The 26,820-nt window shown below is 38.1% G+C and overlaps 1 protein-coding gene across 1 annotated transcript in view; it reads left to right on the top strand.

The window, feature by feature from the left end:
- The window catches only part of LOC122788056 (keratin, type I cytoskeletal 19-like), an 86,830-nt gene that overhangs the window by 10,347 nt on the left and 49,663 nt on the right, over window positions 1-26,820 (top strand). The window contains exons 2-5 of the mRNA XM_044054978.1: window positions 10,463-10,545; window positions 18,680-18,836; window positions 23,855-24,016; window positions 24,109-24,234. Of these exons, the coding sequence (XP_043910913.1) occupies window positions 10,463-10,545; window positions 18,680-18,836; window positions 23,855-24,016; window positions 24,109-24,234 (528 nt within the window). The remainder of the gene's footprint in view (window positions 1-10,462; window positions 10,546-18,679; window positions 18,837-23,854; window positions 24,017-24,108; window positions 24,235-26,820) is intronic.

Genomic DNA, 26,820 nt, shown 5'->3' on the forward strand with positions numbered 1-26,820 from the left:
GGTGCACAGTGACAGTTATCCCACTCCACAAACAGGGTGCCACCACTGACCCCAGGAACTACTACCCGATTAGCCTGACGAGCCTCGTCTGCAAGGCCATGGAACACATCATCCTGGAGATTATAAATAAAGACATAGGTAACCTCCAAACTCTGGACCCCACTCAGTTTGGGTTTGTAAAAGGTAGATCATGCTTCCTAAACCTGACTGACTTCTTTGAAGCAGTCACCAGAGCAGTAGATGAGGGTAGGGTGGTGCACACAGCCTAGCTTGACCTCGCCAAGGCTTTCAGCACCATCCTCAACTCTAGTATTATAGATAAACTCACTGTACAGGGTATAAATCCATATGTCACAAGATGGGTGGCCAACTGGCTCACTGACAGAACCCACACAGTGAAAGTAGCTGACTCCAAATCCGACTTCAGACCAGTATCAAGTGGAGTACCACAGGGTTTGGTCGTGGGTCCTCTTCTGTTTAGTTTCTACTTCTGAGAAGTCCAGGCTAATACAGCTGGTCTCTGGCTGACAAAGTTTGCAGATGACTGCAAACTAGGAGTCATAACAGATCCACCTAAGGACGTGGAAATTCTCCAAAGAGGCTTCACTGAGACTGATGCTTGGTGTCAAATTCATGGCCTAAAGCTCAATGCCAAGAAGTGCATTGTCATCCCCTTCAGGAAAAACACCATACCCATGAACTACCACATAGATGGTAGCCTACTAAACACAGAAAGTATGATAAGAGACCTTGGGATACAGGTGTACAGTAGTCCCTCCTTTGATAATAACGATGCCACTGTAGTCAGGAAATCCTTCTACATGGCACACCTCATCACAGAGGTGTTCTCCTCAAGAAAAAGAGAGGTCATCATTCCTCTCTACTCATCCCTCATCAGACCCATTCTAGAGTACAACACCTTATTTGGCATGTACCTCGCAAGACATCTACAACAACTAGAAAGGCCACAGAAATACCTCACTAATAGGATTACCAGCCTCAAACAGATGCCATACGCAGACTGTCTCAAAAAACTCCAGCTCTACTCCATCGCATATTGCCTACTCAAAGGCAACCTCTGCCTAACATACAAAGCCATGTCTAACCCAGATCTGATGGACATGCTACAATTAAAGAAATCCCAATCTCTCTGGGCCACATGCTCCAGGGACCTAAACCTTGTCACCACAATAAACAGAACATGCTGGAGGGTTAGATTCCTGTCCCAGAGACTTCCCATCCTCTGGAACAGACTATCCAATCATGTCAAGCTCCTCATTAGCTCTGTTTATGAGAAATCTTGACAATTGGATGGGAAACAGGAAATTCACCCCGGGGATCACTTCTGTGGCTCTGCTCGACAGGGGCACAGGAAAATAATTTTCTTGGGTGGCAAAAGCCAGGGAACCTCTTTTGGCTAGGCTTATATAGGCCCTAGGGCCAATAGCCTAATACTTACGTATGAACCTATAAAATAACAGTACAGTGTGCTGTCCTATTAATTCTCAAAGCTCTAAAATAATAGGACGATGAGCTGTCATTATCTTATACCACTTTATGTATTTATTTGTAATGAAGTAAAATAACTGATTCATCTTGGAACCTTTCCACAACAACTGATTCTGTAATGGTAAGGGTGACTATAACATATGGACAATGTATCTCTAGTTCATCAAATAGCTTGTTTTTGGAAAATAAGGAAAGCAGAGAACATTCAATAAACCTTTGTAGATATGGACAAAACATGAAAAAAATCCACGCTTACCGTGAATGGGGGTTAGAATTGAACCCTGCTACCTAATGCAATAAGACAAAGCCCTTGCCACAAAATTGTCATAATGCCTTTTACCAGTCCTCTCTTTGAAGGCAACAGAACAGGGATCTACTGCCTCTGCGAATAAAACAGCAGATGTTGTCTCTTCATGTGTTCCACAGCTTTATGGCCCACTATTTGTACAAAAGGGTTGACCTACTGCTGATGTATACACTGGACCAGTGGACACACATGCACTGAACATGTGATCATGGTTATATATTCACATTAGCAGTGATCTACTGCCTATTTATCAACCATACAAAGAGCTTTCCAGCAGTTTTATTTTATTTATTTATTTATTTTATTTTACATTTGTTGACCGGGCTAGTCCAACTGGATATATGTCCATTTTCAGTAGAGGCCCGGGGAGAAAAGCTCCATATGTTGTACAAGTTCACAGAAAAGGCATGAAAATAATTACATGAGAAACAAAGCAATTTAAACATATGATTTAAAAAGATAAAATAAGATACTAGAATTTAAAATTTTTTTTTTTTTTTTTATATAGAGAGCATTAGTCTGGATTAGTGAAGGAGCAGAGTGAGCATTAGTCTGGATTAGTGCAGGAGCAAAGCCAGTGTTTATTGAGATGAGTCTTTAGTTGATTTTTAAAAATTTGGAAAGAGGTTAAAGAAGTGATATGAGAGGGTAGATTATTCCATGTTTTTCCAACAGAGTTGGAGAATAAACAGTCACCTGCATGATTGTGAGATTTACTAATATTAATCAGGAGTTTGTTGGCAGAGCGAAGTTGTTTCAGGTTATTGTATGGGGAAATAAGGCTAGAGAGTATTGGTGTATTGGTTGGCTGATAAAGAATCTTATGAGCTATTAAGATTTGTTGAAGAACAAGTTGCACATATACACCAAACAAATGGTCTGCTATATGTGTATGCATCAAACTAGTTTTGGTTACCTGTGTGGAAATTTACTGCAGATTAATACCCTACTGAACATGTCTACACCACATAGTAATCTATTATTTAAGAATATACTGGACTCATTTCCTGCTAGTGCATTCATTAGAGCAGTGAGCCATTGGTCTTGTATGAAACAGAGAAATGATTTACAGCTCATGTCAACAGCAAGCCAGTAGGTTCTTGCTCATGCATGCAGTAGACAGCAACCTACTGTCCATATGCACACCACACCAGTGAGTTAATGTTCAGTCATCCACTGCCCACTATTTACTTGCCCATGTGTGCATAAGGCATACCAAACCATTTACATCTCCCTATGCATGAACCAGACCAGTGACTTAATACCCGTGTATACAGCACCAGTAACCTAATGTCTGTGTATGCATCAGACCAACAGGCTGCTGCAATTGTATACACCAGACTGGTGACCTACTGTGTATATATCAGCTAGACCAGTGGTTAACTATCCATCTATGCACAAAAGCAGTAATCAGCCATCCAAGCATGCATTGATCAGTGACCCACATGCATGCATTGATCAGTGACCCACATGCATGCATTGATCAGTGACCCACATGCATGCATTGATCAGTGACCTACATGCATGCATTGATCAGTGACCCACTATCCAAGCAAGAATAACAGACTGGTGACTTACAGTGACCCACAGGCATGCATTGATCAGTGACCCACTATCCAAGTAAGAATAACAGACTGCTGACTTCCTGCCCATGCATTTACTTAACCCATAACCCATTGTCCGTAAATGCAACAGACAGCTATCTTCTACTTATTAATACACCAAATTAATTGCCTTCTTCCTATGCATTCACCAGACCATTGACAAACCATACATGAATGTACCAGACCAGTGATTCTTTTCAGACCATGCCTACACCAGACCATATTCTTTTGTCTATGCATGCAGCAGACCAATATATTATTATTCACACATACACCATAGCAGTGATCTACTTTTCATGCATCTATTAGGCCAGCACCCACCACCCATACATATACAAAGCCAGTAATCAACTAGCCAGGCATCCACATATCTGACCAATAGCCCACTGTCCATGCACATACCACACCAGTAGATTACTGCCCCTGCATGCACCAGACCATTAATCTACAACCAGCATCTGCAGTAGACTAGTGACTTATTGCCCACATATGCAACAAATCAGTGACCTACTGTTCACACATCTATGTCATCCAACAACCAACTGTCTATGCATGCATAAGACTAGTAACCAACTGCCCATGCATGCACTATGCTTGTAACTCTTTGCTTTTGCATGTACTAGGCTAATAACCAACTACTGTGCATACACATATCAGATCAGTTACCTACTGGTTATGCATGCCCTAGACCAGTAGCCCACTGCCCATGAATGCACCATAACAGTAGCTTACTGCCTTTGCATGCTCCACACCAGTGATTTCTAATAATGACCAGTCTATGCATTCAACAGACCAGTGGTTTCAAGTAGCCAACTTCCCATATATGCACCAATTCAATAACCAGCTATCAGTGCATGCTTATACTAGTAAAGTAATCCACTGTCCATGCACACACTAGACCAATGACCCACTGCTTATACAAACACTAAACCACTAATCTATTACTTATACATACATTAAATTAAGTGCTTGCTACCGGGCAATGCCCTAAGCAGTAACCTGCTGACTGTGCATGTACCAGAGCAGTGATCTTCTACTTATGTGTTTAGCAGATTAATTGCTACCATGGGACCATATACCAGGTAGTAAACTGTTAGCCATGAATGTACCACTCAGGTGACCCTGCTGACATGTGCACCATAACAGAGATGTACTGCTACCCATGTATGGGTCAGAAAACCTGTCTATGTATGTGTTAGACCAGTGATTAATGACTTACTCACTTTGCATGCATCAGATGAGTAATTACTGCCCATATATTACCAGGCCACCTGATGCACTTATTTATACCAGGCTATGCTCTAGGGAATTACAAATTATTTATAAACTATGCACAACAAATGTATGCTGTAAACCACTAAAGTAATTCTACAACAACGGCTTTCTTCCACTATGTGAGAGGCTTACTTTAATGAATAGCAATCGTCAAGGAAGGAGACAGAGTTGATATGGAAGCAGCTCATGTAAAGACACAATAAGTATATAATGAATTAAAAATAAATTAGAAAACTGTGCAGATTTAAAGTGCCAGTCCATGGTGTAAACATAAACAGATTAATATGACATGTCTCCAATTATACGCAGTTACAAAATGTTCACAAAATTGATATCATGAAATTCTTGACAGCAAAATTTGAGAGGTGAGTCTTGAGATGCATTTTGAGAATCCATAGCTAGTCAGTTATGAAAGATCAGAAAAAAACTACTTATTACTCTTTGTAGCATATGGGGTTTTAGCTGCTCTGATAAGCTACGAGTAATAGAGCATATGTATAGGAGCACAAAACATTTTATAGCTTTTGTCGCTGTTACATTTACTGCTACACAAATAGAGAGGTCAGACGTGAAACACACCTCTGCTGGACCAGCAGCTTTAAAAACTGTTAGACAATTCACTCTACCACACTTTTACTTATTTGTGTTACAGTATGAAGTGATTTCTAGCAATTAAGTTTGTCAGTTTTCTGACACAGTTCTGAAGAGGCTGCCTTGTGCCAACTTTAAAAGATGCACAACAAAACATCGTTGTAAGCTTATCTTTTTGCTGATTTTGGAGTATAATCAGTGCTTTCTATGTACTATGAATGATTTCAATAGATTTCTCTTCACATAGTCCAAGGAAGTATTTCTTAGGTTATTTACACCCACATGACTATGACTGAGTCATACTGTTTCAGTAACTGCACTGTCGTCACTAAGGCCATAGATAAGGGTAAAACAGTGCATATTCCCTACTTACAAGCTGGCCAAGGCATTTGACATAATTCTTCACTCAGGTAAAAAAAATAAACTCACAAAACTGGGCATAAATCTCTAAAACACCAGATGAATAGCCAGTTGTCTCATGGACAGGACATATGTGGTTAAAGTGGGTGAATCCAGATCCAGCAAGAGGCCAGTTACTAGTGGTGTGCCAAAAGGGTCAGAACTGGGACCACAACTGTTTGGAATGTACTTCTCTGAAGTCAAGGCTAATATGGAAGGCCTCTGGATGACAAAGTTTGCTAATGCCTTCAAGCAAGGGGCAATCACTGAATTCCCCCAATGATGTAGATGTCCTTCAAGAGGTCTAGATCAGATAAATGATTGGTGCCAGAACCATGGCCTAAAACTAAATGCAAAAAAATGTATTATGATACCCTTTGGGAAGTCAAATACTTCCGAAAGTTACAACATCAATAGCACACCCCTTAGAGTAGACTCAGAGGAGAGATCTAGGCACATAGACAGATTGTAGCCTGAACTTTGACTGTCATGTGCCCACAGTGGTGTGGAAGTCCTTCTATGTGAAATAACTTATAAGTAAAGGTGTGGCATCCAGATCCAGTGAAATTACAGTCCCATTGTAGTCAGCCCTCATCAGACTGATAATCGAGTATAATGTGCTTTTTGACATGTACTTGACTAGGCACTTATTACAGCAGCTGGAGAGACTTCAGAGGTTCCTCATAAGGAAAATACAGGGTGAAAACAACATGTCCTACACAGATAGAATAAAAGCCATATCCCTTTACTCTGTCTTCTACCAAATGTTAAGGAGTGACATATGCCTGACCTACAAGGCACTCACAGATCCAGCCCTGATGGAGCTGCTACACATACACGAGTAAACAGCACAAGGGTCACCCGGTCTAGGAATCCAAACATAGTGACTCAAATAAAACATGCTTGAGAGACAGATATATGTCACAGAAATTGCCCCTTCTTTGGAATGGGGTTCCAATTCACATTAAGAAGAGCCCTTTCCTGTCCCCCTTCAAACACAGTTTGGATCAATGGATGTAGAATTGAAAATTCACCCCTAGCGTAGCTCCTATGTCCTTCATGGACAGGGGCAATCTGTAATATACTCAAGAAATAGGCACAATGCCACTGTCTTGCCCTTTGCAGCCATATATTAGGTAAAATCAGTTTATATTGGCTAGGCCTGTAAGGGCTCTTAAGCCATTAGCTTAGTAATCTGCTATGAACCTATGAACCTATGAATGCATACTGTCACCTATCCTCAGTCTTTGTAAATATGTCTTTATTTTTATATATTTCAGTATTACTTGCTTTTTTTTCCTTACACATTTTAAACAGAATAAATAACTTTACTGAGCTTACTCATGGGTATTTGATCTCTAGGAATATACTCCCTCTGTATCTTCTGTTTTCCCTTAAAATATTATTTCTTTTTCATCCTATACAGTTTATAACATAATTTATTTCAAAGGTTAGGTATGAAATATAACTAGACTAGTTGCTAGTTGCTTAATGGCATACATTTTTATAACATAGACAAGTATGCTGTGCATTGACACTCGTGCTAATACCTACGGCTCATTTTTTTCTGCTTCTTAATATTATTATTATTTATGGGTTCTGCTAAATAAGGAGAATATGTGATGTAATTTGGGGGAATTTCGTTGTATTAAAAAGGTGCAGTGTAAGCTGATTAGGAACCATGAAGTAAATCATTTTGTACAAACTAACATGTCGGAGTGTAACTTTTTACATATACAAAATTAAAAATAGAATCAAAGAAACGCATCTATTTAATTCTTTAGCATCTGAATGATTACAAGAGTGTGTATACATGTGTGTGTGTGCATTTGCGTGTGTGTGTGTGTGTGTGTGTGTGTGTGTGTGTGTGTGTGTGTGTGTGTGTGTGTGTGTGTGTTTGCATGTGTGAAAGTATTGTGTGCACATTTGCATGCACAGGCTTTTTTTAATGTGGCTAACATAAGTTCTCATCACAAAAAATGCTAATTTTGACTGCTTGGTTTTACTTCTCACTTCTTCAATGGACGTGGTCAAAACAGATTCATCACTCACAAATCTGTCACTTATTTTGTTAAACAAATAAAATACCAAGGCAAGCAACCAAATGTCGGTCAATAGCAGCAAAAATCCAAAATATGAAAAACAGTCTTACCACCATGGCTAGCAGCATAGAATTTTAATACTCAAAAAAAAAAAATAAAAAAAATAACAAAAACATCATATGTTTTTAATTAATAATTTAATTAATAAATACTCTACCCCTAGCCGAGAGCGTGTCATACTTCAATGACACATTCCTAAACATTCTCGACTCTCATGCCCCAAATCGTCTAATTAGAACCAAGGACCGCATAGCTCCCTGGCTAACAAGAGAAACCAAAGCAAAAATTAAACTCCGTGACCAGGCTTGGGACAAATGGAGAGCTACCAAAACTCCCCTAGATCGCATTAAATTTCAACAACTTAGAAACTCCATGAAATCAGACATTACTCGAGATAAAAAACAGTATTTCTGTCACCTCCAGGACAAACACCAGACTAACCCAAAAAAGTTCTGGGCTGGATTTAATAACCTCCTCCATCCTGGTAAATCTACTACCCCAACCCCTGAGAAACTCACTGGTAAAGATCCAGAAGAAGTAGCCAATACCTTTAACACTTTTTTTACAGAGACCATCCAGTCCCTAGCCAATCATCTACCTACTTCTTCCCCCTCCTTAACTCTTCCTAATGACTCACCTCCTCTCTCCTTTAACCTACAACCAGTATCTACCTCCTATATTCGTACCCTATTAAAAAAACTGAAACCGTCCACCCTAGCGGCCGATCGTCTCCCAGCGGAATACCTACAAATAGCGTCTGATGTCATTGCCTATCCCATATCAATCTTGATTAACAGAACCATAACTGAGGCTACCATCCCCCCCATTTGGAAAATTTCGTACATCATTCCACTTCATAAGGGAGGCTCCTCCACGGAAACATCTAACTATAGACCTATCGCAATACTGTCTCCAATAGCTAAAATTATGGAACGGTGTGTTCACAAACAACTCCTACACTACCTCACCCTCAATAATCTTCTGTCTATAACCCAGCATGGTTTTCGCCCCCATCACAGTACAACCACTGCCCTCCTCTCCTTTGTTGACTCAGTCAATAGCAACCGTAACAAAAAACTAATATCCTCTGCTCTCTTTCTTGACCTATCGAAAGCTTTCGACATGGTTAACCACCAGCTATTACTCCACACCCTGCAAACCCTACATCTTGACAACTTAGCTCTAAGCTGGTTTAAGGACTACCTTTCTGGCAGGCAACAAGCAGTCCAATGGCAAAATAGTCTATCTCACCTGCTCTCTAACAACATTGGTGTTCCACAGGGCTCCATACTTGGTCCCCTTCTTTTCTCTGTTTTTATAAATGATCTTCACACAGTCATCCCCAGAGCCACCTGCATTCAATATGCAGATGACTCTACCCTGATCTGCTCTGAACTTTCTCTCCAGAATCTCCAAGCAGCCACCCAACAATGTTTTGCCAAAGTTGAAAAATGGTTCTCCGACCTGAAACTCATACTAAATCCAACTAAAACCAAGTTACTTCTATTTTTCCCCACGTCCACCACTCCCCTAGCACAAGAATCCCCACCTGCTAATCCTAGGACCTTCTTTGTGGAATCCTTTAATGGCACCATCATTGAGCCTGTCTCCTATACCAAACTATTAGGTGTTACTATCGACCACAAGCTTAAATTCGATATGCACATTGCCCAAACCATTAAGTCAGTTAACAAGAAACTAGGCTCAATGTACAGAATTAAGAACTTTCTTACTCCTCATGCAAAATTAACCATTGCTCGTACTCATCTCCTTTCCACCCTACTATATGCCTCTCCGATATTTTCCTTCCTCAATAAACGTGAGCTCAATAACCTCTCTACTACCTATCATCATATTGCCAGATTCATAACAGGTACACCCTATCATACCCACCATTGCTTCAACCTCAAGAAACTTGGCTGGTTAGAACTGCCCAATCTTCTTAAATTAAACCAACTCACGGAAGCATTCAAAATAATTAATCAACCAGATAAAACCCTCTCGCTGAGCAAAATCCTGACCCCCTACACCAACTTAAGTAGCCTTCGATCCTCAAACAGTATTCAGGTATTAACCATCAAATCTAATAACTTGGGCGGCGATGCTCTTTATGCTAACTCCATTGGAAAGCAATGGAATTCCCTTCCCAACAACCTAAGGCTCATGACTTCACTCAATCTATTCAAAAATAATCTCAGAGAATTTCTTAAGTCTCACTGGTTATGCCCATGTCCTAACCCAGATTAATTCCTACAGGTCTCACAGTACCTTTACTCTCTTCTTCCTCTCAAATTTTTTATCTAGCATTTCACTACCTCCACATGTACCCATGTCATGTGACCAACTCAACAAATGATTGTCAAGCTATCAGCATGTAAATGTAGATGTTTTCTTGTTTTATTATTATACTAATGTAGTTTCTTCTATCTAATTGTAGTGTGATACTTCTCTTAATTGTGGGAGCTTTTCTCCCCGGGCCTCTACTGAAAAAGGACATGTATCCAGCTAGACTAGCCCGGTCAACAAATGTAAAATAAATAAAATAAATAAATAAAATATAAGAAAAATAATAAAAACAGACTAGCGCGTTCACATTTCCGTGCTTATTTTGTTCTTAATGGGTTCTGTTTTGCTGCTTGAATGATTAGTTCTTAGTATCATTTATGCTTTCACAGATTCAGGATGCAACTGTCGAGAATGCTGAAATTCTTGTGAATCTTGACAATGCGAAACTGGCAACCGATGACTTCAGAACCAAGTGAGTATTAGATTTGTTAGGACATAATGATTATGCAAATGATGTAAATATCATTGTTTCACTAAAAGTACTTCAAATAGCCTGCCTAGATATTAATAATTAACCTTTCATATTTGATGTATTTTGGTCTGCTCAACCTTTACAGGATGATTTAAAATGAAAGAAACTGAAAATAAATAAATAAATAAATAAATAAGCATAACTGTATTGATGGTGATCACGACTTGCACATTCACAAATTATATATATTTTTTTATCGAGTCTTATATAATATACAATCTCTTGGTGGTAAAAAAAGACAACTTTTTGTATGATAGATTATTTTAATTGCCTATTTAAATAGAATCGATTAAAAAATAATGGTTGACATCTTTAAAAGTATTTGATAATTCTAAAATACTGGACGATGTGCTTGTTAACCATTAATGCTTTCAGTATCTGTTTACGTTTAAATTCAGATGCTTTGACACGGTTTTAAGATGATTTATTTTTATTAATCTATAAATCCTGGTTGATAATGGGCAGGATTTAAAAACATCAGCATAGCAAAAGTGTACAACCTCCACTATTCTGCTCTTGCTGCGCCAAATTCAACCCTCCCCTAGGATGACATCATCCTGAGGAGTGGGATCTAACAAATTCAATGCCTTTGCACGCCAAGTTATTGAAGTAAATGGAAGCTGCTACACCTAGGCAAGATAATGTGATTTAGAAATATTCCATGCTAGTGATCCTCATTACCTTGTCTGGGCATAGTGTGAAGCTGCCGTAGGACTCAGCAGAGTTTGGACGAAGTTGCTGAGCAGAGCAGCTATTTCTGTATGAAGCAACTGGTATTGTAGGTCACACAGCTCATACAGGAGGATTAGTTCTGCCATGAGGCTGGTAAGAACCACAGCTCCATGTGTAGGGCAAGCAGGTAAATGCAGGCATTTTGACCATCACAGCTTGCACAGCACCTGATTTATTCATTATCATATTACAGTAATGATGCTAGTTATTCCATCAAACAGTTTAATGAGTCATTCACAGGGATGATGGTGGAGCAGAGTGCAGCAGTGAATGGTAGCTTAAGTGGGGAAACTGCACCTTACTAAATAGAGTTACATAGCTACTTATAATGGTATGCCATACACTGTTAGGCTGCCTTACAGTGCTCGGCTGTTTTAGCACTGCCATGCTATACAGTACATCCCATTCCCAAGCACATCATCTACTTTTGTCTGGTAGTTAACACAAAAGACTAAAGCTGTTAACAATATGCTTCCTGTGGTGCAGGATTTGATTCACTCAGCCTTCATTTGTCTAGTGACCTTGTGTTACTTAACCCGACAGTGCTTTGGGTCAGTTAAGAAATTGAGCTAGGCTCCTTAATGGTCTCCAGAACTGGAGGCCTATTAATTACTTATACTACACAGTGGCATATTATGTTCTGGTGTGTGCTATGTAAAAAAAATGGATGTATATTTTACTCCTTAATAGACTACCACAATGTACATCAATGAGTCTTTGTAGTTCATGATACCATAGTAAACACAGCATGCAAGATGCATTTATGGATCTTGCAAACTACTTTTGTGTATCCCAGGGCCAATCAGAAAATAATAAGGTCAAGCTTCAAGTTCTCCCCGAAAACATAAAGTGAATGGTCTAGTAAGATTGCACTACTGAGAGAGCGCATCATTTAACATAGAAAAAATCTGATTCATATAATAAGATATTGTGATGTACTATAATTGGGGAATATGGCATCTGTAGGGACCTACAAATTATGGTTAATAACTTTCTGAAATTCAGAAGTTTAGTTCATATCTGCAGAGCATATGTAAAGATATCACTGATCTGTCCCTATAATCTGAGATCATAGTTTCACAGTATTATAGGAAGTTACTAGGCTAATGGTGCTAGGGCCCTTACAACCCTAATCACATTCTACCCTTATTTCAATGATCAGCACCTATTGCCCCTGTCCAAGAGGGATATAGCTGGAACCCCTGGAGTGAATTTACAGTTACTCATGCAATCATCCAGACTGCATTTGAAGAGGGCTAATGAGGTGCTCTGTTTGACATGAATTGGGAGTCCATTCCAAAGGTGTGGTATCCTCTAGGAAACAAATCTGTCCTTCCCGCAGGTTCTATTAATGTCACATACCAGGCTATGGTCTTTAGAGTGAGTAACCTGTGCACTATTTGACTTGTGGATATGCAGCATTTCCAATAAAGCAGGGTCAGAGATTGCCTTATATGCAAGACTAAAATCACGTATGTGTAGTCTGTATGAAACAGAATAAAGTGACAGTGATTTCAGATGATCCACATAGGACAGATGCTGAAGACCAGAAATTTTCCTTGTGAAGAACCTTTGTGGTCTCTCCATTTGCTGTAGGTGCTTGGAAAGATAGATACTAAAAGGGACATTGTACCTTTGTGGTCTCTCCATTTGCTGCAGGTGCTTGGAAAGATACATACTAAAAGGGACATTGTACTTGGTTACTGGCCTGATGAGGCAAGAGTACAGGGATGTTATAACTTCTTTCTTTCTGGAGGCATTTCCCTTATTTATGACAGGAATACAGAATGCCCTTTTTACCAATATGGAGACATGGTGATCAAAGTTAAAGTTGCTTTCAAGCTGTGTGCCCAGGTCACCATTGAGTACATACTTAGGGTGTTGCTATTGATGTGGTAGTTAGCAGGAACATTACTCTTACTGAAAGGGATGATAATACATTTTTTTGCATTGAGTTTAAGGCCATGACTTTGGCACCAATCATTTCTTTGTGTAAGACCCTCTTGTAGGATGTTGACATCATTTGGAGATTTTATGACCGCTCCCAGTTTGCAGTCATGAGCAAACTTTGTCAGCCACAGAACTTTAGTTTTTGCTTGTACTTCAAAGAAATAGATTCCAAACAGTAGAGGTCTCAGGACTGATCACTGTGGAACATCACTGGTTACAGGTCTGCTGTTGGAGTTGGATTCCCTTATTTTGACTATATGTATTTTATCAGTGATCCAGTTAGCAACCCATCTAACAATATAACAGTTGATAAATAGCTGGGTGAGTCTGTCATTGATGCCTGAGTAGGGGATAGTGTCAAAAGCATTTGCTAAGTCTAGGTAGGCTGTATGCACAGATTTCCCCTCGTCCAGGGCCTTGATGACTGTCTCACAGAAGTCCACCAGGTTTAACAGGCATGATCTTCCTTTGACAAATCCAAACTGAGGGTCTAGTGTTTGGAGATTACATGTATCTTTGCTGATAAGGTCCATGATGATTCACTTCATGGCCTTGAAGATAAGGCTAGTCAGGCTAATAGGTCTATAGTTCCTGGGGTCAGTGGACCTTTGTGGAAGGGAATAACGGTGGCTGTTTTCCATTCAACTGGGATGAAGCCTGTGCTTAGAATATGATTGAAAAGAGTACCCGATGGTGTTGGTAATTTTTGTTGGAGCACATGTACAATGCAGTAGGGATGTTATCAGGTCCTGTAGATGCTGTACTTTTGGCCTTAAAACGGGCATTTACAAGCTGTTCTTTAGAGAAACAAGGTAGGTGATAGGTGGTAAGGATGTCATGGTATGTGTGGCGAGTACAGGGGAGTGAAGTTTTCACAGAACCTGTTGGTCAACAGGTTAGCTATGTCCACAGGCTCAGTATATGTGGTATCATTAACTACTAGTTTGGCACAAATCTGGGTTTTTCCTTTTAGCTTATGGATGCAACTAAAGAATGTCTTATGGTTGTTGTTACTTGAGGATGCTAATTTGGATTTGTAGTTTGCTTTGGAGGACTTCACAAGAAGTCTTATTTGCTTGTTTAAGCTGAGGAAGGACTGTTTCCAGTTTAGGGCTCGCGCCCTCTTACTCTTAGACAGCAATTTCTTCCTCTTATTGTAAAGCCTGTTAATGACAGTTGTCCACCAGCAGATTTGCTCTTCCTTGAGGGCCTTGTTTTGGTCCTATCAGGTATGGCTGAGGCAATGCAGTTATACAGGTGTTTGTATAAAACACTGGTGTAGAATTTGGCATAGTTGCCAGTTTCATCTGAGGGGGGAGGTGCAGTGAAGCTATTTATACCATCCCACTAGAAGTTATAATCTGCTTTGGAGAAGTTTTTTAGTTTAGTTGCTGCTGGGGGGCGGGGGTGGGGGGGTGGGGGGAGTCAGGTGTGATAACTACTTCAAATGTTCAAATGATACTGACTTGTGGTCAGACTTCACCAGGGAAGAACTCACAGTGGGAGTGGTACAGTGGTCCCCTATATTGGTAAGCACCAGATCCAAGATGTTGACACCCCTTGTGGGGGTGCCAACCAGCTGGTCCAGGGCACTGGAGTTAACAAAGTTGAGGAACCTTTCGTCAAGTGAATTTACCCAGTTAATTGATGAGTAGTTAAAGTTGGACAAAACCATGGTGTTTGGATGTATAATGATAGAGTCAAGTACATCCATATAGGCAGAGTTGGTGTTGTAATTCTTGGAGGGGGGACTCTTGTAGCTGGCAATGATTGGAATAGGTATCTTGCCAACAGTTAATTGCACCTGAAGTATCTCCAGGGAATCATACTGTTTAACCAATCTGGAGGTGTATTTATCTTTAGTGACTATTGATACACCACCTCCTTTAGTTTTCATGCCTTCAGTTTGTGGTCTGAACATGTGGAAGGAGGAAGTGCAACCCAGAATGGCTGGGGTGCTCTCCACAGACTTGAACCAGGTATCTGTGACTGTACAAATGTCTGTGTCTTCCAAGGTGAGGACTGCTTCCAGTGAGTGCAGTTTCTTGTTAGCAGCATAACCTTGAGGTTGTTTTCAGATGGAGGTTTTAATTCGGGAATTTTGTCCTTGAGAGGGCAATATGGGGGTGGCAAGAGCCTTAGCCAGTTGCCAAAATCTCAGGGGTGACAGATGAAGACCATCTCTGGCAAAGCATCTAGGTCTGTCGATCATGTCATCCCAGGCTGACAGACACTGGATCCCCTTAGAATGACAGCAGAACTAAGCCAATTATTAATGGCAACAAATCATATAGTTATTAGAGATACAGAGTTTGAGATATAGTTTATCTAGATAAGAACAAGTACTTATGCCATTATTCAATTCATTTGTTAGATTTATAGTGATGTCTTACTGTCAGGGAACCGAGCAAATAAAATCATATAAGAAGATAGAAATCAGTACTGCATGTATTCACTAAAAATAAATTGACTGTTAACTCCATCATGATCAGAAAAACAGAAACCATTTGGGCAATTTTCAGTCAAACTCAAGCAAATCATAGGCAATTTGATTTTATTGTATAAAATATTGCAGAATGAAGACTTATTTTAAGTTAATTGCAAACAATTAAAGTTGTAGGCTGAATTCAGAGTTATTTTACAATCATGTATGCAAGACAAGTCAACATGTTCCAATAGCCATTAGCTAAGCACATAGCAGATTGTTGATGTTTCTGATATTAAGGCTTATTACACAGTGAAAAGAATAAGTAAATGAATGAAAGAAATAGTAAGGGAGGGAGGGAGAAGAGAGACCACCTGGCATGTAAGCATGCCGGAAGAAGTAAGAAGGGGATGCCCTAAACACAAGTATAATGTTCTACTTGCAATCTGAGATGAGGGTGAGAGATCCCATCAAAAATTCATAGACAAGTTTAAGATACTTACTAACAGGAAGGCAGAGAAAGCCATAATACATGTATCTGGTTTTGTCTCTTTCTATACCTTCCAGCTAGTAAAGCTAACCAGGACATCTCTCTCTCTCTCTCTCTCTCTCTCTCTTTCTATCTATTGAAATATTAATTTATTGATTTTATTGTATTTGTATTTCTTTACTGGTGTAGACCAGTGATCCACTTTTTTTCAGACCGAGCCCAAGAGTGCAATTTGGTTAAAAGACTTGCTTAGATTCACACATTAACCATAAGCTGTTGAGGGACTCAAACCTCATAACCTTAATCCTTTGCAGTAACTGCCAAATTATAGATAGATAGATAGATATATAGATAGATAGATAGATAGATAGATAGATAGATAGATAGAGATCCTAAGTTTTATGAATTTCCACACTACCATTATTTTCTACTAGTGCGGTGTGAAAAAGTTGCATTTTAATCTTTTATATTGCTAATATGGGTATTTCAGACATTTTGTCATGAGTCAGACATTGTATATAGGGGCTACCTTATATCAGCTTCCGTAGCTTGTGAACATCACTAACACAAAAGATTAGTAAAACATTAAATAAAATTAAATCCTAGTAACGAACCAAAAAATAATAAGGCATTATGAGTAGTTATACTACGTGTGAAGCCCTTACAATGGCCCAGAAATCAAGGAGCCTCAATCCATCACCACTAGCACCGGTGAGGGGTTGTACACATTGGGAGGATGACAAGTACACACACAGTAAAATACAAGTTTCCTTAAGAGCACACAGAGATCACAGTCAATCTGGAGGATGGCTTCTACCATTTTCTCCAGATCCACAATACGACTCCCCACTTTTACAACTATAGGGTTAAGATCTTAGCTGAGAGGTCAAGCCAAGACCTCCAGCACACTATATGTCCAACCAGTGCTTCGTGTCCCTGCCCAAGCTGCTGACACACACACACACTTTGAGATTTCAGTTATATACAAGCACACAGACACTCCTGGGAAAGGCTGGTACAAGTTTACTAGCTATGCCCGCTTCTGCCCAGACTATAAGGTAGTTATCATTGCCACCAACCCCTCTTTATCAGCTACTTAAGGCCCTTACAAAGGGTGACCAATCCTACTGTGTAATGTTACTATTATCCAAATGGTTAGTGTGACCAAGAGCAAGGCTATTTAGGAGTGGCCTGTACAGTGTCACTAAACAGATATGCAAGTATCTAAGAGCTAAAATATGTCTCACAAATATCAACCGCAAAGATAGGTTTAAATATATTTAATAATTAACAAAAGAACAAGGCAATACTCAATAGCTCAACACAGTTACTTCAGAGTTCAAAATCACAGGGAATATGTTAAAACAATATTGCAGGACAGTCTTACATCAATACAGAAAACATCTAAACTAATATTTATTATATTCCTATCTATCTCTAAAATAAATTACTTTTCCCTAGTTACTTGCTATTAGCAAGGCAAGTGGAGATGGTGAAGATGATGGATGTTTCCAGGTCAAAGACAAAATACAAAATGCACAGTATTTCTCTGAGAGAGTTCTTAAATTACTATCAAACATTACTGCTGGGTCAGCTTGGATGACATCACTGTTTGTCACCTGCCTTCAGTTCCCAGGCCAACAGACACTAACATAATTTTAACATCTCTGTGCGAGAAATACATATCTTTCAGAAGGTTGCCCAGAACTAGAAGTCATAAAACAATTAAACACTTTACATTTTAAACATAGGAAATAGTTCTTTCCAAGAAAAACTTCTAGTTCTAGACATCCTGTCTTCTTGCTGCAATGAAACTAACTTTTATAGCATATCATAAAGCAATTAATTTCAACTTATTTTCTTGAAGTTTTGTAAGTTAATCTTCTATGTTCCAGAAATGTATGCTGTGATTACATTCCTGAAGCTCAGTACATAACATACAGTTCTGTGTAAATCATATTAATATTCACAAATTACATAGAATTGTTTACAAAATTCCAACTAGCTGGGCTGGCAGTGTCACACTAAGGTTCAGATTAGTAAAATGTGGAACTTGTCTATGCTTCTCACCATACTTACTGTCCGGGCTGTTTATTAATTATAACATTAGTATATTCCCCTATAGCATTATGCATCAGATAAACTATAGCTACAGATAAATGTAACTAAAAAGGATTTATTTAAATGTTTTAGTAATAATTATGGATAAGATGAGCCTACGTAGATTAAATTAATTGCAACATAAGTTATATCTAAATGATGCCTAACATTTTCCTAAAATATAATTTGTTTAAAAGTAATTCTTTAAATGAACCAGAATGTAATTAAATGGTTTGTCACATTTAAATGCAAAATTTAAATGCACCATCATTAACAAAATCATTGGAACATATCAGCTGTACAAGATAATTAAGTCATAAGATTATTCTAGAAACTATGATGGAAACATATCACTGCACTGCTTTTCATTTCAAAAGGTATGAGAATGAATTAACATTCAGACAAGGAGTTGATGCTGACATTGCTGGAATGCGTCGGATGCTTGATGACCTCACTTTGTGTAGATCTGATCTTGAAATGCAAATTGAAGGTCTTAAGGATGAGTTGGACAACCTAAACAAGACTCATGAAGAGGTAAAGTATAATAATTACATGACCTCAGACACAATAAATAGAGATTTATGTATTTAACAATTGTTACTCAATAGTTGCACAACATAAATACAAAGCTATATACTTAAAGTTCAATAATTCAACAGCTGTCCAACTAAAAATTCCTTAAATGGTAGAATGTTCAGGAGTGCTTTAATAGACTATAATATTTAAATTCCACTTAGGCCATATTTCCAATTAGAGGCATACATTATTTATTTATTTATTCTGAAGGAATGAATTAAGAGTTCAGTATATATTCACAGAACCATTTTATCTGTTCTTACTTCATTGTTCCAACATATTCTCATTGGCTATGTCTATACCATTATAGTTGTTCCCATGGCAAATGCTTTTTAATGTTACAGCTGAAAACAATGACGTATTCCATTCTTTCAATTTTTAACTTATCCTTTGAACTAATGCTTATTTTTGTAGGAACCTCAGGGAAAAATTTATATAAACTTAGTAGACTGTATAAACTGTGTATCTGCCTTGCATCTCTTTTGCTAATATTCTAAAAATGCCTTCACATCCACCTTCAATAAAATAAATACACATAACTCCCACAAAGCTATTCTGTAACAAACTACTCCATTACTACATTATTTATGCATGATCTGATGAATGGAACAATGCATTAAGCCATGATTAGCTGATTTCAGATAAAGCCCAAGTGCTAGGCATAGACATACAAACCATGCAGTCATTAATGCAGCAGTCTAACTCATGTATATTAAATAATGCTGGCAATGTGAAAAAACATAATCATACAGTGTAATACATATAAGTCTTACAATGCATGGTTTTGGTATTGATCAACAAGAAAGTACACAATCTAAAACAGTGTTTACATGTTTGAGCTCCTTGGGAAAATAAATACAGAGCAAGATATGAAGAATTTATCTACTGGCTGAAAGTGCTTGGCAAATCACACAACTGTGACATTTAAAAGAATCAGTACTTTCACACCTCAAATTTAATTCTAAAGTTGTTAATGTAAATTTAAAGCCAAATATCCTTTCAAGCCAGGGCACCTTACTCCATGGACAAAATGTGCCCTATATTTCTTAGAAAATGATTTTTTTTTGCTATGAACCCACTAACGTTCGTTTAGTTTCTGTTTCTGCTCTGATTTCATCCACACTAAAAAGTCACTACTGTAATTCACCTCCATAAAACCAAAGAAAAAAAAAAAACACATACTAGCACAGACAGATTTAACCTTTAGTCCCAAAACCATGTTCTAGCTAGCAGTGAACATTCTGAAATAGAGTTTGTAGAATTCCATGGACTATTCTTGAAATCCTGATATAGCACAGATGCTTTAACTAGTTTTCTACAACCCAAAATCACTGCATCCATTTTCCTGAGGCACACTTACTTCAAAACTGATTAAAATTAAGGAGTGCATGGGGTATTACCCTACATGGGATGTGTGAAGGGCATGTCATAAACTACCTTATAATGTCTGTTTGATGACCTGGTAATCATGAAACTGCTGTGTGTGGCTCTGAAATATTAAAATTTAAACATATTTTAGCCTATATTACCTGCTGGGGACTGCACTGTCTCTATTACATCATGGTTTCAGAGAAGATTTTAGTACGGCAACTGGGTATAACGTATGCCTGGTATAATTTATACCAGCATGGACAATTTTCAAAGACCACAAGACTACTTACCATTTTGTAGACTTCAAGTATGTCCTTGAGGGTATTTATCATGCTATCCTGCACAGCATGCTTCACTGTCTGAGTTTGTGGGTTTGATAAATGATTATTTAACCAACAGGGTAATAAAAATGATTTTAGGAACAGTATCTTGAAAAGTGTATCCAGTATCTTTAGTACCATTATTTTTAGGACTTATTCTCTTCTTCCCCTTTATTATTAGACTGTTATTAAACCTTCCAGAAATCCAGCTAGTCATTTAGAGAGGCAATCTTCTATTGCTGGTTTTACAGGCCAAAAATTAATAAGCTATGTAACTGGCTCAAAACAAGCCAACAGTAATACAGAGAAAACCATCTCAGTGCAGTTATGTACTGCCCAGGCACTTAGAAATATCAGCTCTTTCTCTGCTTCGGACAAAGCAGGAGCTTCCATAACCTATGTTACCACATGCAAGTATCTTAGAGTCTAATTAGACTCCTCTTTGCCATTTAACATCTATGCTATTAAAATAGGTACCAGTGTTTTTCTTACTGATTCCAGATGCATGCAGGTGTATCTAAAAGTGTGTTTTTACCTACACACTCTGCCCATTCTCTAGCTATTACTGAAGAGACATTTCTTTACTTTGTACATACTGTACAAAATATTAAGCTTGTACATTTTTCTGGTACCCATGCATGCCAGCCTGCCCCCCCCCCCACACACACACACATTCATACCTCATTACTGGAGTGAGAAGTTGCCATTACACGACCACTATTCAGCTCGCCATGCAGACATTTTTTTGTTTGTTTTTTTCTGGCCCTAAACCTTCAACTGGCAGCTGACATGCACACTCAAATATATGTAGGCACTTGATGTGCCTTACCTGTGAGTGTGCAGTAGACTACTGCACATGCTGGACTTGGCAGAGACAAAATCTCTTCTGTAGTCCATATGCTATATGCTGTACACCTCTCTCCAGGAGGTACCATTATTGCTGCCCATTGGAATGCCTCCCTTCTGCCACAGGTGAGCTGATGTAGGCTGCTAGCTTCCCCATCATTTTCTATAGTGTCTATGAAACTCTTTGATCTTGGATCAACAGGGTTACACTCAGGGCTTCATCCACTGCAATATGAAGCTGTCACAAACTTTTAGCCTTTGATGTCTAACCACCTGTCACCAGATTGGTCAAAAACCCTTAACCCTGCCCTTTTTAATCTTAAAAGACTGGCATAGACACACTAACCAGATCCAGTTTCATACTATCTTCCATTTCTCAACAACCTCACGTCAACACCATATAAACAAGTATAAGAAAATGCACTAGTTAAAAGTCATATAAATCAAGGCATCTTTAGAGTTTAATATTCCTGAATGAAAGTGTTTTAGACAAAGTTAGATTTTGCATTAACTAGCCTATTCTGAAATTGAAAACATAATGCTGTCTAAATGTTCATCTAAAAATAATATTTAGTCATTTTATTTTACATAGATTCATTGAGATTCTTCTCTACTAATAATAATCTGACTGTGATATTATACTTCTAAGCATATTAAATATATAGTTTGAGTATACTGTATTAAATCACAAGTAGCCCTGACTTCATGTACTAATATCAATGCCATTGTGCTAATGTTCATCTCTATATCTTTATCTCTGGTGCTGGTTATGCATAAAAAGTGTCTGATCATAACTTCATGTACTAATAGCACTTTTATGGTACTAATGAATGCATCTATAGTCTTTACCAGTGGTGCTGTTTGTAAATAGAAATGGTCTAATCCAGGCTTTTTGTACTAATAGCAATACAACTGTGCTAATGACTGAGTTATTATCTTCATCACTGGTGCTGGCTGAGCATGAAAAGGGTCTTTTGGATCAGTACATCATACTTTTTATATAACTACATAAGCATGTAAGTAAGTAATCAAATAAATACATTTATTAAAAACAGCATTATAAACAAAAGGATGGGAGAATAAAGCATGGCAATATTGCTTTTGATAATGGAATTTTGGAAATAGAGAATATGTGAGTGCATTGCATGATTATATGTCCTGCCTAGAAATTGGGGCCCTCCATCCTGCAGTGCTAGTGATCTTATTTTGGGTACAAATGATCTAACATGTAAAACCAGAAGGCTCAATGGCTGCTTCTATTTTTATATAGGATAATAGGTTGCAGGACCTGTATTAGCTGACACCCCACTCTCAGAGTTTATTTATTGTAGGAGAATGCAAGGGGTACAGCTGTCTAAATCAAAATGAGGGGAGTTTCAAACTGACAAAATACAAAATCTTCTGTGAATATAATTTTGACTTTTTTCAGTAAAATGGCACACACACACAGTCATTTCATGTTTATCTGACTTAAATACTAACTTTGTATCATTTCAAGGTTATGTGATCATGGCTGGTCCATCCTTTTCACATTAAGTGAACAGGAATGCCAGGGAAGTTTCATTCATGAAAATGCAAAAATTTATACCTTTTGAGGAACTTCAGGTGACCATCAAAGTATCATAGTAATAATAGAAGGCTGTAGCTATTACCCGCATGACAAAGAGGAGAAGAAAGAGGAGAAGAAAGAGGAGAAGGCTGTAACAGGGTCGCAGGTAATGCAGGCCCAGTAAGAAGTCATGGAAGAGTACAATAAGCTACTTAAATAAACGTATGATTGCTCAGTCAGCTGTGTAGTAGACATTACATGTGAAGTAGCAATAGGAATTGGCATCACTGCATCACTCAACTCATTAGAGCTGAGTGACACCTCCAGGTGCTTCTGCAGTTTCATCCTACTGATGCCTCTAGGAATCAAATATTGATTGTTCGTTGTTTGCATTAATAATTTCAAAACCATGCTACACATAATGTTATTAATATATTTCATCTTAAAGCTTACACAATAGCAAACACACCTTATTGATGTTTCACCTTTATCTAGTGTAGGTAAAGCCATATTAACTGTTCTTCATATAATATTTAATTATTTTGCCATAAATGCCATGTTTTATTTTGTTTTGTTTTTGGAAGCTACGATGCAATCTTCCAGAGCTCCATTGATGGGAATGAGTTAAAAAAATGACCACTGTGTTACAAACATATCATAAATATGAGTGATTTACAGAAGTAAAGCTGACTGCACAAAAGCAAATGCAGCTTTTACTAAAAACAAATTATCACACTGAGTGTAGTTCATGGAAATGATAGCTAATCATGTCAAACTAACTCTAAAAAACAGGTCAGTCATATTCCACTGACCTACACTAAAAAAAAAAGAAAAATAATCTTGTTGTTTTCAGCTGCAGTTTGCCTACTTCTTTTCTTATAATTTTATAGGATATGAAATCAATGTCAACACAGCTTAGTGGACAAGTCAGTGTGGAAGTCGATGCAGTTCCAGGTGTTGACCTGACAAGATCCCTGGAGGAAATGAGATCCCAGTATGATGGAATGGTAGAAAAGAATCGCAGGGAAGCCAAGGAGTGGTTCGACAATAAGGTAAGGTATAGTCATAAAGAATGTAAGACAGAAATAAAGCGACCATGTCTAAATTATGGCTAATAATGTTGATGGATCTTCTTGCATTCTAGTCCATAGAACTGAACAAGGAAGTAACTACTAGCACAGAAACATTGCAAATCCAAAAGACAGAAATCACTGATCTGAGACGCACATTACAAGGCCTGGAAATTGAGCTGCAATCCCAACTCAGCATGGTAAGTCTGTGCCATGCTAGGTTTTATGTTTCTGTTTCTGTTACTGCATATCGGAAATTGTGACGCATTGGCATCACATATACCAGTGACTTGTAATTCAAGGTTCCCAAGAGTTATAGCTCACAGTAGTTTGTTCTACCTAGTCCCTCTGTGCCAGCAGCCATAGCACATGTGAATCTGCAGATCTTCTGGTCTCTGGTTCCATCCTATTGCAAGTACAGCCTAAAGCATTAGGATATGTGACCCCATGCTCAAAAAGTAGTTTTGGTAGGGTAGGCATCTACTGAAGATGAAAAGTATACATAGAAATGTGTGGATACATCATGTGTGTGTGTGTATATATATATATATATATATATATATATATATATATATATATATATATATATATATATATATGTGTGTGTGTGTGTGTGTGTGTATTTTAATTAGTTTAAGTTGTGTTTAGCAATATATAATAGGGAAAGTTCTGGCAATTTTGCATATTTTTCATTTTTTTTAAATTTTCACAGACATGCATAACAGATATAGATATAGATATAGATATAGATATAGATATAGATGTAGATATAGATATAGATTTAGATTTCCCAAGTCTACCAGAAATACTGTCAGTTCAGTTTTAGTAATGCACTTGAGTGGTGTTTAAAATGTAAATATAATTTTTATTTCTTAGGTATTGCTTTCTCTATATTATCAATAACTAATAAAGACAATTATTTTTGCACCTCTAAAATATGTTATTTTCATTGACATTCTTCTGTAATTGAGTTTGATGAAGAATTTTAACAGGCTTGTACTTTGAACCAATAACATTCATGGATCCTTTTGGTCCCTTTGGATTACTAAACAAAAAATAAAATAAAAAAAAAAATAACAGAGAAACAGTGTGAAATGCTGAAAACAGGTTTCCAGTATAAAAATATTACAAATAAATGCTTCTGTTCTTGTAATTGTATAATGATTCTACTTTGCATTATTGCATGCACTATACATGGTATATATGGTTATATATAAAAAGCATTTTTGTGAAACTGTACTAAAAAAAAAAAAACAACATGAGGAAATGTCTGTTGCTCAGATTGTGGCACACTGTGGATAAGGGAATATTCCCTTTTCCTCACTGTAGTGCGATCTTGGAATGAGAATATAAAAGTGTGGGGGGTGTGGGGGTGCAGGAGAGCTTGCCCCCTGCATAAACATGATTACTGTTTTTTTTTTTAATGTTGTTAGGTGTTTTTTTTACTTGAGTTTCGTGAAAGTGCTGTTTCGGTGAAAAAGCACTTTCGCAAAACTGTACTTGTCCATTTCCATTTCATGGAAATGTGTCGTCAAGCATTAGTCCTAGATCCATATATATATATATATATATATATGTATATATAAGCATTAGTCCTATATATATATATATATATATATATATATATATATATATATATATTTCTTATTTGCAATGGTGATGGACAGGTTGACAGATGAGATCAGACAGGAGTCCCCATGGACTATGATGTTTGCAGATGACATTGTGATCTGTAGTGAGAGTAGGGAACAGGTGGAGGAGACCCTGGAGAGATGGAGATATGCTCTAGAGAGAAGAAGAATGAAGGTCAGCAGGACTAAGACAGAATATATGTGTGTGAATGAGAAGGAGGACAGAGGAATGGTGAGGATGCAAGGAGTAGAGGTGGCGAAGGTGGATGAGTTTAAATCCTTGGGGTCAATAGTTCAGAGTAACGGTGAGTGTGGAAGAGAGGTGAAGAAGAGAGTACAGACAGGATGGAGTGAGTGGAGAAGAGTTTCAGGAGTGATTTATGACAGACGAGTACCTGTAAGAGTGAAAGGGAAGGTCAACAAGAGGGTAGTGAGACCAGCTATGTTATATGGGTTGGAGACAGTGGCATTGACAAAAAGGCAGGAGTTTGAGCTGGATGTGGCAGAGTTAAAGATGTTAAGATTTGCACTGGATGTGACGAGGGTGGACAGGATTAGGAATAAGTATATTAGAGGGTCAGCCCAGGGTGGAAGGTTTGGAGACAAAGCCAGAGAGGCAAGATTACGTTGGTTTGGACATGTGCTGAGGAGGGATGTGGAGTATATTGGGAAAAAGATGCTATGGATGAAGCTACCAGGTAACAGGAAAAGAAGAAGGCCTAAGATAAGGTTTATGGATGTGGTGAGAGAGGACATGCAGGTGGTGGGTGTGACAGAGCAAGATGCAGCGGACAGGAAGAAATGGAAACAGATGATCTGCTGTGGTGACCCCTAATGGGAACAGTTGAAAGAAATGAGTGATACTCAAAATGAGCACATAAGAAAACAATGACAACTTCTCTCCAAGCTACAAAACCCAGATCAATCATTGCCAGGATAGTAGTACTGTTAAAGAAAGTTTTTTAGTAATATAATGTGTAAGGATTGGGTTAGAGGCAGGGGTGGGTTTAGGGTTAAGGTTAACACACATGAATAGGGTGGGCAGAAGGGGTCTTGTACATTTTTTTTACTCTAGTTTCCCATTTTATTCAAATTTAAATTCTATTCCTCATACCAGTCCCTTAACTCTGTCTTTCCACCAAGCTAGCCATTAAA

This window comes from Protopterus annectens, chromosome 13.part0 (genome assembly GCF_019279795.1).
Source record: "Protopterus annectens isolate FY-2018-M chromosome 13.part0, PAN1.0, whole genome shotgun sequence".
NCBI classification, from domain to species: domain Eukaryota; kingdom Metazoa; phylum Chordata; order Ceratodontiformes; family Protopteridae; genus Protopterus; species Protopterus annectens.